This window comes from Coturnix japonica, chromosome 9, assembly GCF_054131305.1.
Source record: "Coturnix japonica strain WE chromosome 9, WE-NBRP24, whole genome shotgun sequence".
Taxonomy (NCBI): Eukaryota; Metazoa; Chordata; class Aves; order Galliformes; family Phasianidae; genus Coturnix; species Coturnix japonica.
This window is the reverse complement of record NC_140671.1, coordinates 16355025-16372365: the sequence shown is the minus strand read 5'-3', so window position 1 is coordinate 16372365 and position 17341 is coordinate 16355025. Positions and strand designations below refer to the sequence as shown.

General features: G+C 44.7%; 1 protein-coding gene across 1 annotated transcript; it reads left to right on the top strand.

The window, feature by feature from the left end:
• The first annotated feature begins 7962 nt into the window (after positions 1–7962).
• LOC146759699 (myosin-binding protein C, cardiac-type-like) lies at positions 7963–15869 on the top strand. The gene is made up of 4 exons (XM_085509626.1): positions 7963–8176; positions 10073–10185; positions 14588–14749; positions 15722–15869. The coding sequence occupies exons 1-3, from the start codon at positions 8059–8061 to the stop codon at positions 14630–14632; spliced, it is 276 nt and encodes a 91-aa protein (XP_085365752.1). The 5' UTR covers positions 7963–8058; the 3' UTR covers positions 14633–14749; positions 15722–15869.
• Positions 15870–17341: the final 1472 nt, after the last annotated feature.

Genomic DNA, 17341 nt, shown 5'->3' with positions numbered 1-17341 from the left:
TATATTAGGAATTGATATCCTGTGGGGTCTAGCTCTCCATACAACAGTGGGAGAGTTCCGATTGCGGCAGAGATGCATTAGTATCCGGGCAATCCAGACAATATTGAGAGGCCATGCAAAACATGAGCCTATTTGTTTGCCGAAGCCACGCCGGATTACTAATGTGAAACAGTACAGACTCCCGGGTGGGCAGGATGAAATAACAAAGACGGTGCAGGAATTAGAAAGAGTGGGTATTATAAGGCCTGCACATAGCCCATATAACTCCCCAATATGGCCAGTGCGAAAACCGGATGGAACATGGAGGATGACAGTAGACTATAGGGAATTAAATAAGGTCACGCCACCTGTTCATGCGGCTGTACCCAATATTGCCTCCCTAATGGACACACTAAGCAGGGAAATCAAAACATATCACTGTGTCTTGGATTTGGCGAATGCATTCTTCAGTATTCCAATCAGTGAAGAATCGCAAGATCAGTTTGCATTTACATGGGAAGGGAGGCAATGGACTTTCCAGGTCCTACCCCAAGGGTACGTACATTCGCCCACTTTTTGTCATAATTTAGTGGCACGTGATCTGGCTAAGTGGGAAAAGCCAAATAATGTCAATTTATATCATTATATTGATGACCTCCTGTTAACATCCGATTCGTTAGAGGCGGTGAGACAAGCAGCAGATTTGTTGATAGCTTACCTGCAGAAAAGAGGGTGGGCTATAAACCCACAGAAGGTGCAAGGTCCGGGGCTATCTGTAAAATTCCTGGGAGTAATTTGGTCCGGGAAAACCAAAGTACTACCCAGTGCGGTAGTAGATAAAGTCCAAGCGTTTCCAGTCCCTACAACATCAAAACAATTGCAAGAATGTTTGGGTATATTGGGGTATTGGCGCTCCTTTATACCTCATTTAGCTCAGCTATTAAGGCCATTATACAAGCTTACAAAGAAGGGTCAATCATGGAATTGGGGAAAGATAGAACAGGATGCTTTCCAACAGGCAAAACTGGCAGTTAAACAAGCTCAGGCGTTGGGTATATTTGATCCGACCCTCCCAGCTGAACTAGATGTTCATGTTACTCAAGATGGTTTTGGCTGGGGCCTGTGGCAACGCCAGAGTTCTGTTCGAACCCCCATTGGATTCTGGTCTCAGGTTTGGCACGGAGCAGAAGAACGATATAGCATGATTGAGAAACAGTTATTGGCTGCCTATTCGGCATTACAAGCAGTAGAGCCGATAACGCAAACAGCAGAGGTCATAGTTAAGACTTCATTACCAATCCAGGGGTGGGTGAGAGATTTGACTCACCTTCCTAAGACGGGGGTGGCCCAAGCACAAATGGTGGCACGATGGGTCGCCTATCTAAGCCAGAGAAGCAGTCTGTCTTCATCTCCACTTAAAGAAGAACTACAGAAGATCCTAGGCCCAGTGACGTATCACAGTGATACATCAAAAGAACCGATGGTTGCTCCACCAGAGAAGAGTCCCGTTCAGGAAGGAAGATATCCTATTCCTGAAGATGCCTGGTATACGGATGGGTCCAGCAGAGGCAACCCGAGCAAGTGGCGAGCAATAGCATACCATCCCTCTACTGAGACCATCTGGTTTGATGAGGGGGATGGTCAAAGCAGCCAATGGGCAGAATTGCGAGCCGTGTGGATGGTTATAACTAAAGAACCTGGTGACGGCGTCCTGAACATCTGTACAGATAGTTGGGCTGTGTACCGGGGGCTCACTCTGTGGATTACGCAATGGGCTACCCAGGAATGGACTATCCACGCCCGACCGATTTGGGGTAAAGACATGTGGGTAGACATTTGGAATACGGTCAAACACAGGACAGTATGTGTCTACCATGTCTCTGGTCATCAACCCTTGCAGTCACCAGGAAATGATGAAGCTGACACACTGGCCCGAATCCGATGGATTGAGAATTCACAATCTGAAAATATTGCCCGTTGGTTACATCAGAAGCTACGGCATGCTGGACAGAAGATAATGTGGGCAGCTGCTAAAGCATGGGGGCTGCCTGTACAACTATCTGATATCGTTCAAGCATGTCAGGATTGCGATGCTTGCTCAAAGATGAGACCGAGACCGTTGCCTGAAACAACATCCCACATTGCTAGAGGATATAGTCCTCTTCAGAGATGGCAGGTCGACTACATTGGGCCCCTCCCTCGGTCTGAGGGGGCGAGATATGCCCTGACCTGCGTTGACACTGTAAGTGGACTTCTGCAAGCCTATCCTGTACCAAAGGCAAATCAAGCATACACAATTAAGGCACTTACTAAACTGATGTCTGCATACGGGACACCTCAAGTTATCGAGAGTGACCAAGGGACTCACTTCACTGGAGCGATGATACAGCGCTGGGCAGAAGAAAACAACATTGAATGGCGATTCCACCTGCCATATAACCCAACAGGGGCAGGCCTTATTGAACGTTATAATGGTATCCTTAAGGCTGCCCTGAAAACAGACTCTCAGTCCCTGCAGGGGTGGACAAAAAGATTATATGAAACCGTGCGGGACCTGAATGAAAGACCTCGGGATGGCAGACCCAGTGCCCTGAAAATGTTACAAACTATATGGGCCTCCCCTCTTAGGATCCAAATTACAGGCACCGATAATAAGGTAAAACCGCAGGTTGGTACTGAAAATAATCTTCTGCTCCCTGCCCCTGAGAATTTAGAACCGGGAATCCATAAGATAAATTGGCCTTGGAAGGTGCAGGTAGGACCCAAATGGTGTGGCCTACTTGCACCTTGGGGGAGATTATTGGAGGTGGGAGGTTCAGTCACCCCCTCGGTGATAGGTACATGGCCTACTGACATCGTGGTCAATACTCCGGCCTTTTTTGCTAAAGGAACACCTATTATGTCCCTATGGCAGATCAAGACTCCTCCTCTGGTGCCAGATATAGTTATACAGCCACAGATATCTGGCCAGAGGGTATGGTATCGGAGGCCGGGACATAATCCAGTACAAGCAGAAGTATTGACCCAAGATAAGAATACGGCCTGTATCTTGCCCTGGAGGGCGGATCTTCCCCTCCTAGTACCCTTGAAACATCTATATTACTCCCCTTAAGATTGATTCTAAGCCTCTAGGACCATTACTCTGGACTGATGAAACGCAGACGGACCTGCACTTCAAGATGATTTGTCTCCGGTAACATCTATCAAGCACTGGCCCATGGAAGATCATAAACACCCATCCAATCATCATCATTTGAATAATATCAACATCTAATGCGACGGGAGATTGTATCAGCGCCGTGATTGGGTCTCTGTAATAAGGGGAACTCACCTAATCACTGGTTCACGTTGTGAAGGGGTGGAGTGTATGGGAGATCACAATGTGAACCACTGATTGATCAGCTGAGGCAAGTGTGGGGTCAGCTGTGGGAGCACAGGTGAAAGTTATGTAGCTGTGCTCCCTGGAGGGGTGGAGTTCGACTCCACCTCCTCTGAGACCTCATTTAAGGGCTGACCCTCACTGAGGCAGCATCTCTTGGAGATCGCTCACCAGGGAGGATCGCCTCAGCTCTGGTGAGTTCCCTTTTCCTTATATCTTCTGTATTTCTACCATTTTGCTTGTAATTGCTATCCTTGTTAATACCAGCATAGTTATTGCCAATACAGTCTGGATGGAATGAAGGGCATGAAATACTGATGTGCTCATCAAACGCTGCTTGTTAGCTTAGAGACAAGGTGTTGAATTGGTTTGTTCATGTATTGCAAACAGGTTACTTAGCTGCCTTCATTTTAGCTTCAGAAGAACATGTGCAGAATACAGAATTGATTAAAAGAAATAAGAACTGTCTGCATAGAACTTACTCTTTCCTTACACAGGAGAATCAAGCACACGTTTGTATGTGAGTACCTCCAGAGGTGAAACTTGATCCCCCAGATGTAATGAGCAGAGACATTACAATCAGTTCTAACTGTATCTTAATGCTGTGCTGAATAAGCCTGAGTCAGGATGTAAACCACTTTCTCTTTTTTTCTTCAGATGAAGCCATTAATTTTGTCAGCAAGTCCAAAACGACTCCAGAAATATCAGTCAGTCCTTCTGAAGACCTGGAGCTGGTGTGTGAGGTGTCAGCTGCAAGCGGAGCTGTCGTATAGAAGAAAGATCAAATAGAGGTGAAGCAGGACCAGAGGACAACCATCATCTCCCAGGGGACGCACCGCAAGCTCATGGTCAAAAATGTGACCCTGAAAGACCAAGGGAGCTACAGCTGTGAAACAAAAGATGACAAAGCAACATTCCAAGTGAAAGTCAGAGGTGAGAAAATGCTTGGAATCCCAGAGATAAAGGAACACTTCATTTTGTGTGTCTTGCATTTGGAGGATCAACTTACAGCCTCTCTGGTGCAAAACATTTTGGCTATAGGACTTTCTTTGTCATCTAGTGTCATAGCAACACTTTTCTACATGTGCTTTTGCATCCAGGAATGAATTACTGCAACAAACAATAGGCAAGGAGGGTAACTTGTGCAGCTCTTGTAGTCAGCTGGTGTCTGCAGGGTTACAGTGCAAGAGCACACCAGGCATGCAAGGAGTGAGAAAAGGGGAGGTGTTTGATGAGATCTGGTTACAAAATTTGAATGACACAATGAGGTGGAAAATGCCACTAATCAGACTCATAAATGGCCTGGGTTGCAAAGGCCCACAGTGCTCATCCAGTTCCAACCCCCTTCTTCCTATGTGCAGGGTTGCCAACCAGCAGCCCAGGCTGCCCAGAACCACATCCAGCCTGGCCTTGAATGCCTGCAGGGATGGAGCATCCACAGTCTCCTTGGGCAACCTGTTCTAGAGGGCCATTCCCTTCTGATTTACTGGAAATGTAGAGAGACATCAGAAGAAACAAAGAGAAGGGAGGAGGTTCAGCAGTGCATGCAGGTGTTCTAAATCTCATGTCCAAATCTGCTATCAGACTGCGAAATGTTTAGATTTATGATATGATATGAAATGATATGCCTATTCATTTCCCAAGGCAAAATAGAGGGGAAAGTATTTTCCTGTCTTAATGAGGCATCATGATGGTCCCTGTGAAGGGCAAGTATAATGAAAATGGGGAACTGGAGTAAGCTCTGCAGCAGACTACAGCAAAATGGTGTGACTGTTGTGATGTCCCTGCAGAGAAAGAAGACGTGTTTACAAACAAGGACAAGGTACAAAAGGAGGTGAAGGCTGCACTGACTCAAAATGCCACGCTGAGCTGCGAGGTGGCCCAGGAGAAGATGGAGGTGAAGTGGTACAAGGAGGGGAAACTGATCACCTCGAGCAAGAAGTTCAAGGTGGAGTCAGAGGGCAAACAGTGTCGGCTGGTGGTGATCCAGGTAGAGAAGAAAGATGCAGGGGAGTACAGCTGCGAGGCTGCTGGCCAGAAACTCACCTTCAAGATTCATGTCACAGGTGAGAGAGAACACATTTTGGCCTTTCATTCTAGAATGTTTTAGAAAACGGTCATTAGTTTGTAAGTTTTCCCTGCTATGCTTAAAATTTTTGGAGCTGAACTTTGGGGTGGTTAATTTCTGATGAGGAAATTGAACAAATTATTCTAAATACAGTTGTGAGGCAGCTCCATCTTTTAAAATCTTCAGGAATTTCCTTTTGCTGTGGGAATGAGGCCATAGACAAGAAAGTTCTGATTGCACTTCTCCATTCCCACGTGCCTGTACCACTAGAACAACTCTGCAATGCAGCTGCGTCTCAGGAAGTTTCAGAACAGGGGCTTTGTGTCAAGCACTAGGGGCTGTGCTCTATGTAACATGTTTTTGTCTTGGAAGGGCTCATTTAGCATGGGAGAGAATACGACAGGAATGTTTTGTATAAGTTGATGTTTTGAAGACATAAGTAAATGGCAGCTAGGGGACGAAAGAGTCATGAGAGTCATACAAGAAGCATCACAGAATGCCTTTTGTTGGAAGGGACCTGGAGGATCATCCAGTTCCAATCTCTGTCCTGGAAAGGAACACATTCTTTGAGACTAGGTTGCTCTAACACCCATCCAGCCTAGACTTGAATCTTTTCAGGGATGGGGCATCCATAAATTGCACAACTTCTCTCCACATCATTCTCTTGGGGCATCAGACTGGGAGAACTGATTCATTTTTCTGACTCCTTCCCCAAAACCTGCTCTTCTTTCAAGAGGCCAAACTAATGTATCTCTCTCTTTTCAGAGCCAGAATTTGTATTTACAAACAAGGAGAAGGTACAGAAGGTGGTGAAGGCTGCAACAACAGAAAAATGCCACGCTGAGCTGCGAGGTGGCCCAGGAGAAGATGGAGGTTGTCATCAATTTATAAGCAATGAGCCAATAATGTTCCAATTATAAACTTTTATTAATTGTAGCGGGTAAAACTAAAAGGCAATTCAGCGCTGGGCGACAGGGGGATTATTGTTCCTCCAACTGCCGCGCCGTCCCGTCCCTTGCAACTTCTTTTGTATTGTCCATCCCGAGCGTATTGTCCTTTAATTGGTCGGTTGTGATCGTGCGACTTGGTGTGTCGTTCCTTGGTTGGTCCTTCCGTGGAACTTTGTATCCATCGGGGTGCGCTTTGCCTGTAACTACGCAGAGTACACAATCTACCCATAAAATTAGAGTGTTCTGCAACCTTTGTGGCCTCCATATTCCACCATTATATCCTGGTCCTAATGAACAAGCACTCCACCACAATGCTACCACATCCCGGTCTTAATGAGCAAACATTTTATCACAGAGGTCAAGTGATAAAAGGAGGGGAAACTGATCACCTCGAGCAAGAAGTTCAAGGTAGAGTCAGAGGGCAAACAGCGTCGGCTGGTGGTGAGCCAGGTGGAGAAGAAAGATGCAGGGGAGTACAGCTGCGAGGCTGCTGGCCAGAAACTCACCTTCAAGATTCATGTCACAGGTAAGACAGGTGTTGTATGAAATACAGCAGAGAACAGTAAAGTAAAATCTAGTTTCTATTATACTGCACCTGGATCACTGTAGTCTGTGCTGAGGTTTTTTCCCTAGACTTGATTGCCTGGGTTTGTAGAAAGTATTTGGTTTCAGTATGACACAAAGACCTGTTTCAGTCTGTCTGTAGAGCAATAATTAGTAATATATGTACAGTGGAAGCAATATTCAAGATATTATTCAAATCTCTCCTGTGCCTGAGATCCCAAACTGTAATTCTTGTTCACCTAAACATTTGACTAAGATAAGTATGTGCAGTGAGGCTGGAGTGCATGTTCTACGTGCAGCCTTTCATGGCAGGAGAAGCAGGAACTTCTCCTAGTAGTACACTGCCTTTTTACTATGCCTTTATGTTGGAGGCTGCATCTGGATAGGTGAGTCTGCTACTCACAGTAAGAGACCTGGTAGAGCTGACTATTGCCAGAGCTCAAAGTAAGATAGATATCTGCAAATCACACACAAAGAACAAAGGACTGCGTTGGTGAGCATATTTCCTTTGTGCCTTTGACAGTCACAGTTGTGGCAATGGTAGAGGCCATGAGGAGTCTGTTCAGGAAGCCAGGAGTACTGTTCTGGGTCATGAAAAGGCAGCCAGTGGTTTGACTATCACATGTTTATGTGTTTTGATGTTTCACAGTGGGTCTTAAGTAAAAGGAACTCAGGTTTTGGTTGCCTGCAGGACAGATGTTCTTTTGGGTTCAATATGTTTGCATAGTGACTTGCAACCATGGGACTGGTGTTCAAGGACCCTCTTGGTTCCTTCAGTTCCTAGGTTCTTTCTTGCCTAGATTTGACACTTTGTTTCAACAGAAGAGCTGATATTCTCTAGTGAAGGCGATTAGTTTGGGCACAAGTGGTAACCTAAACCTGTTCCAACCTGTACATACAAACCTGCAAGTTGGTCTCATTTCGGTCCCTCAGTCAATACTTTTTCTTTTCTTCCCTCAGAGCCAAAACCTGTGTTTATAAACCAGGAGCAGGTGCAGAAAGAGGTGAGTGCTGCCCTGGCAGCAAGTGCCTCCCTCAGCTGTGAAGTAGCACAGGATCCAACAGAAGTAAAATGGTACAAGGATGGAAGACTGCTTGCCTCCTCCAGAAAGTTCAGAATGGAATCTGTGGGCAAAACACGGCGTCTGGTTGTGGAGCAGCTGGAGAAGAAAGATGCTGGAGAATACATCTGCGAGGCTGCTGGCCAGAAGATGACCTTCAAGTTGGAAACAACTGGTGAGCATTCGCTTTGGGAGCACTAAGCAGCTTTTTATGTGGCTTAGAGGAAGACTGGCTGTCTTCTACCCTGTGGGCATGGAACAGCCACAATTCCCCCCGGAACAACATCAATGACCCACACCACAAGTTGGATTCTCCTTTTTAATGTAGTGGTAGCGAGGTGAAAATCTGGCTGTGGAATATTTTTGACTAAGGAACTTCTACTTTAATTTCTAGATGCGCTGAATTACCCTCTGGAGTGTCTTTCTGAATATATAAGCAACCATGGGTGACTATGATCCTGATTTATATCTAGGTTCAGGCTTACTTTTTCAGTTAGGTTAGATCAATAGCTCCAGAGAAGATAGGGAAATACAGCAGTTCACTGATACCATGTGTCAGAAGAATGCAGCTCAGTGCTGGGCAGTTTGCTGCTTCATTCCCTCTTACAAGTTGCACCCAAGGCTGGAAAAGACCACTGAGATAGCTGAGTCCAACCCAGCCCACCCTCACTGGACTTACTAACCACGTCCCCAGTGCCACATACCCGTGGCTCTTGAGCACCTCCAGTGACTGCGGTATATCAGCGTGGTTGCTTCAGTTGTGGGAGTTTTCAGACACTGGCTGTTGTTCTAGCGAGACAAAAAACCAAAACTGATGGAACAGTGTCTATACAGGAAGCAACTGGCTGTCCTGATGGCTGCCAACAGTTTTACACAAGGTGTGTCATGCAAGCTTGCATGAGTCTGGTTTAAAAACTTGCTGTTCTGATGGAAGGAGAGGATGTTGGTACAGGATAACTGCGGGATTTGTGCTCTCCCGACATCCAGTTGCAATCACAGCTTATTGTTGCTATAGAAAACAGCTTCTCTGTAGACAAATTGAGTTAGTTCCAATAAGTGGCTGAAGCCCTAAGTGATCCAAGGTGAAGCATGATCCAAACTGGAATTTAACTAATTGTAGTAGGGAATCCAAGCCTTAATGAGATGAGTTATTTAAAATATGAGTCCTCCATCTAAAACAGCATTGAACTCTTACTCTGGTTTATGATAGAAGTGAGAGTTTAACAGCAGAAGTCTGAAGTTATGCTCCATATTTCTCATCACTCAAGAGAATATTTGAATATATGAATTCCTTTGGCTATGTTAGAGCTCATAATGAGGTCAGCTGATGTTCTTTAAATGCTCGGAGTCTAGCAATGTGGGGAAGTGGACTGCTATTTGCTGTTGAGCTTTAGGCTAAGAAGCCTGATTTTAGAGGACTGTGGACTTCCCCTTTCCCTTCCCCTCTCCTCCCCTTCTCCCTGGACTGATCCCACATGGTTTGAGAATTATTTCAGATCAAGGTAAATGAGGAATCGCCGTGTGAAAACCTGTTGTTTTACTGCACTATAAGAGACACTTAGTCAAAAGACAAGTGTGTGTTCCAAGCTTGAGATTGCAGGAGATCCTAGAAACAACTCAGCTGCTCAAACCTGTAGTCTGGCTGAATCTTTTATTGTCAGTTTTGGTCAGGAGGAGATGCTTGAGTAAGACAAATAAAAGGTCACGGGTAAGTTGGTCCTTCTTGTGATATACTTCTAGGCTTTCATCAGGGAGAAGCTTAATTAGTCCAAATAATCATAGCAGAAACCACACCAAGAGCATGAGAGTGAAATTTATACTTTCTTGACGTGAAGGAAAATTTTACCTGGTTCTGCCATTCCCCAAATATTTGTTTCCTTATGACAAGAAGAACTTTGCAGAAGTAATTTTTTTTTTCAGTCTTGCGTGCAACACAAAAAGGGGTAAAATCTAGGAGGCCACCTGAAATGTTTTTTCCATCTGGAAGGATCCATTTAACAGCACCCATGGACCTGGTTATGAACAAAACTAAGTTCCCAACTAAATCCACATTCTTCTTTCTCCTTCTCAGAATTGCCTGTGAAAATCAGCAAACCATTGGCAGACAGTAGCGTCATTGAGAAGGACAAGGTCACATTTGAGTGTGAGCTGTCCAGGCCCAACATGGACGTCAAGTGGTTCAAGGTATGGCATGTAATGGTATTTTCCTTTCTGACTTCTCTGGAAATGAATGAGAGCCTTTAATTTCACTTCCAAGGGATGCGAGTCTGAGCTTTTCCTTGATAGCTTTTTCACTGCTCTCTTTTCTTTATGCTCTTTTATTTGCCCAGATCAGCACTCTTTGTTATTATGTCCTGAGTTCATTTATCAAGTTGAAATTGAAGTTTGTTTTGGTTTTATTGTGAACTTTTTAGGTCATGCTGCACAAAATATTGTTGGTTGAACTACAGTACAGTCTTGAGCTTCAAGTCTAACACAGAAATTCTCAGCCGGGATTTTGTAGCCTTGTTGTGAACTGGGTTTTTGGGGTGAAATCTCAGTTTTCTTTGCACCTGACAGTGTGAGAATTTGCTCTGGCACTTTGTGTACCTCCCTGGTGCTCAGCTGTTCCTTCCCTTACTTGGGGATAACGTCATTTATTCAAGGTGATGTCCAAACAGGCTTGTTAACAGTCCTCCGCAGTGCTTTAAGCTGTCATAGGTCAGCCAGAATTTATGCATGTTCTATAGCCATTCCTTCATGTTGAAAACACTGCACTGTGCTTAAGCTTCAGCATATGTTCCAGTAAGCACAGTTCCATTAATTCTAGGGGAGTGGGTGAATTAAGCATAGATCTGAAGGCTCCCTTTGCTCAGTGCAGAGATGGAAGGACTAATGGAGATCTGACTTGATATTTTCCCTTCTAGGATGGGAAGGAGCTCTGTCAAAGTAAAAAAGTGGGCATTACTTCCCAGGGAAATAAGAGAAGTCTCATTATTCACAAGTGTGAATATGAAGATCAGGGAACATCCACATGCTGAGCAGCCTAAGACAAGACATCAGCTACCCTAAAGGTTCATTTTATGTTTAACTGAAAGAGCAAATAAATCCTATTGTGGTATTTTGCACCACGGGAAGAAATGCTTCATGGGCAGTTTGGGCATTTCTTGGTTAGTCCTTTTGGATACCTTTCTCTTTCTTCTTTATGCTCAAGACAGATTTTCCCTCCATGTGTTGCATTGGTTAAACCTCAGTTTGTAGCTCATCATTGGGCTCTGAAGCATCAAACTTGTTACTGAACACATGGGTCTGCTGTGCCCTGGTAGATGCCACCTTCCCAAGGGACGTATGAAAGGATGCTTTTTTCTGATTTCCTACTAGATGCTGTCCTCATGTGGCCACTTGGGTTCAGTGTTAGCATGAACATGAACATGTGTCCTGTCCCATGACTTTGGTGAACTCTCATTTTCTCTCTCATTCTGCAACCAGGTTGGGTTGCTGTTTCAGTACTGGCTGTTTTATGTAGCCATTCCATTTGTTCTGGTTTACGTTCTTTTTTATTTTCTTTTTTTCAGGCATCATTTCTATACAGTAGACAAAGCCAGCCTATTACATTTGATTTACAGTTTTTAGCTTTTGCTGGTAAGCATTTCAGCTCTCAGGCAGTTTTACCAACAGCTTTGAAGAGCTGAAATGAACCAGCCTGGACACGATGGTCTGTTTTTGTTGGTGTAATGAATTTATGAAGTTAAACTGATTGACCCCATAAGGTTTTACAGTGTATGACTCACGTCTGGCAGAGTTATCACAGCAATGAGTTTATATACTTAGCATTTCAGGAGGCAAATGGTTGGGGATACTCTTTCATTTGCTTGCGTCTCAGAGTGAATCACTAGTATGTGAACCATCCTTCATCTCCTTTGTATTGCTTTTGTGTGTGTCTGTGTGTGGTTTCCCCTGTGAATTTCATTCTTTCCAGTTATATGGAAGTTCTCTTTTGAGCAGTGAAATTAGATGTTCCATCATCAGTCATAATGGTAAAGCTGAGTTGCCACGTTATCTGTGTCCTTTCTGTCTGGCGTCTCAATAACTGCTGCCCCACCACAATATCTGCCTAATACTTCAGCTCCATGGATGCCTCCTTGTGCAAACTGAGAGCCTGTATTTGGTGTGCATAGATCTGGGCTTACATCTGTGCTGGTAAATGCACTAGTGCATGGGCTAAGCAGTCCTGCCTCCTGTGCTGTGGGCATTGAGATGGGGCTCCTACAAGCTGCCCATTGCAAGATATTTAGAAACTAATTGCTGCGGAGGTTTCCATCCTCTTTTCAGACTAACTAAAATTTGGTTAGTGGGATCAAAACAGAAGGGGCAGGGAGGGAGAGCTGACCAAGGACTACTGATGGAACAACTATGAATCCTTGGTTCCTCAGGATTCCCTGCATCAGCAGTTGGCAACAGGAGTAAGGGGGCTCAGGAGGACACTGTGGAGTAGTGTGAAAAGTGAGCGAAGAGAGTTACTAATTGATGCCTCTTGGAAAGTAGTCCAAGAGTGGTCCTCTTCCTAAACTCTCCTCTTGTGTGTGGTTTTATCTTTATGAGGTGTTCATAACAAGTGATGTGTAGATCTCCCTTATCTCATAATGGCTTTTCCTGCCTGCAGTGAATATGCAGGATACTGGATCATATACCAGCTTCTTTGAATTACTGCTCATGTCAGGAGATAAAATCTGCCTATTCTTTGAACTAACACTGGCGAGGGTTAGTTATTCTGGCTACCGAGAGAATGACACAGCAGATTAAACTCTTTCATTTCCTTCTTTGTCAAATGCCTTTTCATCTAACTGTGTGTCCCATAGAAATTCAGAGCAGTGTTGGCTGAGGGAAGTGGAAATATTTATCTCCTGTGTGTATCTGCCACCCTATTTAGACATGCTGGCAGAGCGCAGAGATTGGAGGAGTTGGATTAGGCAGTAGTTTCCCTATTGCTCACAGAACCACTTTTTCTGTGGTCTCCCAGCTACCCTGTGCCCAGTGGCCTATGCAAGATGGAGCGGAAAAGGCTCATTTTATGAACAAACAGGAACCTTTCTGGTCAGATTAATACCTGTGCTCTTTTAGAGAGATTTAGATACTAGAGATTTTAGGTACTGGAATAGGCTCCCCAGAAAGGTGGTTGAATCACCATCCCTGGTTGTGTTTAAGAGCCTTTTGGATGTGGTACTCAGGGATATGATTTAGTGTAGGGTTTTTAGAGTTAGGGTACTGGTTAGGCTGCGGTTGGACTTGATGATCTTCAATGTCTTTTCCAACCTGGGTAAATCTATGATTCTATGCAGGAACTCTTCTCCTGAGGTTAATCCAAGTTGTATCCAGGCCCTTCAGAAGGAAAGGGATATAGCAGCACAGAAATATGGCCTGATTCTGACATAACTAAATGCAGACCTGGAGAGTTAAAAGGGATTGTGTGATGTTCAAAGGATTTTGAAGCAAAGATGTCCCCTAGGTAAGATTTGTGGCTGACATTCCCCATACATTGTTTGTAGGCACACAAGCTAAGGAGAGACTAGTGATGAGCATGCAGAGAAGCCAATGGTTCAGACAGGTTTGTAGTGACACAACACTGTAGAGTTCTGTCTAGTTCTCCTTGGCATAGTTTGGAAAATAAAGATGAGGTAATTGGTGGTAACCAATATGGCTTCATCAAGGTCAAGCCATGTCTGACAAACTTGGTGGCCTTTCATGATGGAGTAACAGCATCAGTGGATAATGGGAGAGCAACTGACATCATCTACTTGGACTTGTGCAGAGCATTTGATCCCGTCCTGCATGACATCCTGGTCACCAAACTGGAGAAAAATGATTTTGATGGATGGACCAGTTGCAGGATAGGGAACTGTCTGGATGGTCACACTCAGAGTTGCAGTGAGTAGCTGAGTGTCCAGGTGGAGGGTGGTGTTGGGACCAGTGTTATTTAACATTTTTGTAGGCAACATGGAGAGTGGAATCAAATGAACCCTCAGCAAGTTTGCAGATGACACCAAGCTGAGCGGTGCTGTTGATGTGCTAGAGGGAAGGGATGCTACCCAGAGGGACCTGGACAGGCTGGAGAGGTGGGCCCTTGGCAGCCTCATGAACTTGAGTGAGGCCAAGTACAAGGCCCTGCACCTGGGTCAGGGCAATCCCAAGCACAGGCACAGGCTTAGAGGAGAATGATTTGAGAGAAGCCTTGACCCTGAGGAGAAGAGTTGGTGTGGAGGGAGGTGTCCCTGCCTATAGCAGGGGGACTGGAACTAAATGACCTTAAAGATTCAGTCAGTTCTATTGTTTTTCTACCCTTAATTTTGCTTGAAAGGTTTTAGAATAAATGAGATTCTGGTTTCCATGAAAACTGTTTGCAGGGAGCTCCATTGTAGCTAGTAGGTCTGTCTTTAAGTTCAAGGGCAATAATGCATTGACTGTGTTGAAGAGAGAAATGACTCAGGAATGGATGATGGTTTAGAATAAAACATAATCCTACTTATTTTCTATGCAAATATGTGTAAGGAAAAGATGCTGCACTCAGTTCTGGAAATACCCTGACAAATATATCTCTACTGTTTCACAGCTGGAGATATCAAGATTGTTAAAGCACTGGAAGATGTGGAAGTGAATGAATATGGGAGTGCATCTTTTGTCTGTGAGATTTCACACGATGAGGTTCAGACCCAGTGGTACAAAGAGGACAACAAGCTGAAGGCTGATGACAACATCAGAATGCAACAAGATGGTAGGGTGTAAGCGGGGGGTCTTTCTCCTGAGTGGGGGGTGGGTTGGAGATCAAGCATATAAGACATCTGAAATGAAGTGAAGAGGGTTCAGAAGCGAGTTCCCCTTTTGTTTTGGGACTGAGGTTTAGGTGGAACAAGTGACATGGTGGGATGCTTAGTGTGGGAAGTGTGATGCTATCCCACCATCCCACACTGCTGGGAGCAGGTAGGAAATGAGTGCAGTTATTTCCAAAGTGGGGGTGAACAGGGCAGTCAGTTCACCTCTCCAAAGAGGTTTTGTCTGACAGTGAGTGTGATCCTTCTGTATCAGATACTTTGAATTTGACGGTGGCCGCATTTGATCAGTCCTTGTAGAAGCCATGTTTAGATTCTGCTTTGGTCTGCTCCATTTCCAGTTCAAAGTCGTTGGACACTAAATGAGACAGCTGCATCTCAGTAAAAGATGTGTTTGAATAGCTGTGATGTGCTTACTATTCAGATTTACAGAGCTGAGGTTTTGTCCTTGGCTATAGCAAAGAAGTCAAATCAGGTGAAATTAATTGTATTTCTGAACTAGACAAGTTTAAGTTTGGTAGCACCTAAATTTGGTGCGGTTTGTCATTGATTTCATCTGAAAGAAACTTGCAGGCTTTTTATCTGCTGTTGTCCCCAGCGTAAGATTATCCATTCACATCCTAAAGTACTTGTTATATTTTCAACTCACTCTTATTTGAATAAAAGCCTCAACAATTGGGAGCAATTTAATAAGCACAGAACAAGAGCTGGACCTTGCATTTGGTAGATACTGTACAGTATTACTTCATAGAAATGTAGTCAATGGCATTCCCTATAGACAATCGTTTGTTTTATCTTTAGAGTCGTTCAAAGAACCGTTGTGAACTTGACATTAATTGGAATGGAATACACGCAAGAGACTTTCCTCTTCTTCCAATTGTCCTCATCCTTTCTTCTCTTCCACCCCTGCTTTGCAGATTACCATATAGAAATCACCAGGAAGTTGGAGGACAAGACAGCTTTGGAACGTCATTCTGTCATCCTGTCCTGTGACTTCAGGCCTTCTCCAAAGGTTGTGAAATGGTTCAAGGGCCGCACACCCATCGAGCCCTCTGAGAAGTACAAGATCAAGAGGGATAAGCATTCAGTAGAGCTCAGAATTCTGAAGCTGAAGCCCGATGATGCTGGTGTGTACAAGTGCAAGGCAGGAATTGCAGAGACTGAGGCCACGCTGACAGCTGAAGGTATGAGCAGTGAGGGTGGCCTCTTCCATGTCCTATTTCACCTCAGATTTCTCTTCTTGAGGTTGACTTCTGCCGTTCTCTCCTGCTAACTTTATACATGTATTATCTTCACATAGATGATTACACAAAGATCATCTAGTCCAACCATTCTACCACATCCCAGTATGATTTATAGTAACAGTGGTAACAGTTCACCTTGTTTCCCCACAGCCCGCAATGTAGAAGTAACGAAGCACCTGCAGGATGTAGAAATTGAAGAAGAGAGCTCTGCTGTCTTCTCCTGCGAGCTGTCCCATAATGACGAGGACGTGGAATGGTTCCTGAATGGCAACCTCCTTTACACCAACAATTACAATGACATCAAGAACGTTGGCAATTGCTGCACACTGACAATGAAGCAGGTTAAGCCTGAGGATGCTGGCACAGTGACAGTGAAGTCAGACAAGGTGTCAGAAAGCGCACCTGAAGGTGATAGGTGGGTCTGATCACACCCCTCCTGGATGTAAGAGATGCTAAGGAGCTCCAGTTCATTCTATTGTGCAGCAGTCCTGCTTCTAAAGCTGACCTCTCTGGGGTGACAAGTCATCAGAGGCTTTCTTCCAGTGGAAGGTTCCATTGCAGCAGATATCAAGGAAGGAGGATGGTTTTGGTGTCCTGCCAAAGCATTCCATTGCTTTTTATCATCATTTTACTTAACACAAGGAGAGTTACAGGAGCAATTTCTTTTACTGCTTCAGTAACATGCAGTGTCAATGCTGTTGTCTCCAAGGATTTATGACTGAAGGAGAGATCATTCAGTGTGTGTTTTGCCTCTGGGATGACTAATGACCAGGCTGTGAGCGACCTGATCTAGCTGTGAATGTCCCTTTTTATTGCAGGGGAGCTGGGCTAGATGGCCTTTAAGGGTCTCTTCCAATTCTAAGGAACTTGTGCCTGAAGTGCAGAAGTGGATGAATTATACCACTTCTTCATATCCTCCCCATGATTACAGAGGAAATACAACAAAACAACATGCATGGTCTTACTGTTGTCATTTGCTTGAATACGAAGACGTCTCTTTTTTATGGTTGAGATTTTTGTTGATATGGGTCAGGAGGAACTCACACTTTTTAGCTTTCTCAATAGGCAAAAAGTTCCAGTTGCTGCAAGCCACCGAGGTAACCAATAGAGGGGCCCTGATCCCCCTTGTGCCATCGGGATGCTCTGGCACGGGATGTGCCTCAAATTCAAAGCTCCTTCCCACCTCCCAAGGAAAAGCAAAGCAACTCAAGCATCTCCAGCAAAGCTGCCCAGCAGACAGCAGGGAATGCAAACAGCTTCTGGCTGCTCCCCTGCACTCCTGTCCTAAGTAAG

Coding starts and splice junctions, on each gene's coding strand:
- LOC146759699 (XM_085509626.1), top strand. CDS start 8,059: ATGGAATCTGTGGGCAAAACACGGCGTCTGGTTGTGGAGCAGCTGGAG. Junction 8,177..10,072: donor CTTCAAGTTGGAAACAACTG/GTGAGCATTCGC, acceptor TCTCCTTCTCAG/AATTGCCTGTGAAAATCAGC. Junction 10,186..14,587: donor TGGACGTCAAGTGGTTCAAG/GTATGGCATGTA, acceptor ACTGTTTCACAG/CTGGAGATATCAAGATTGTT.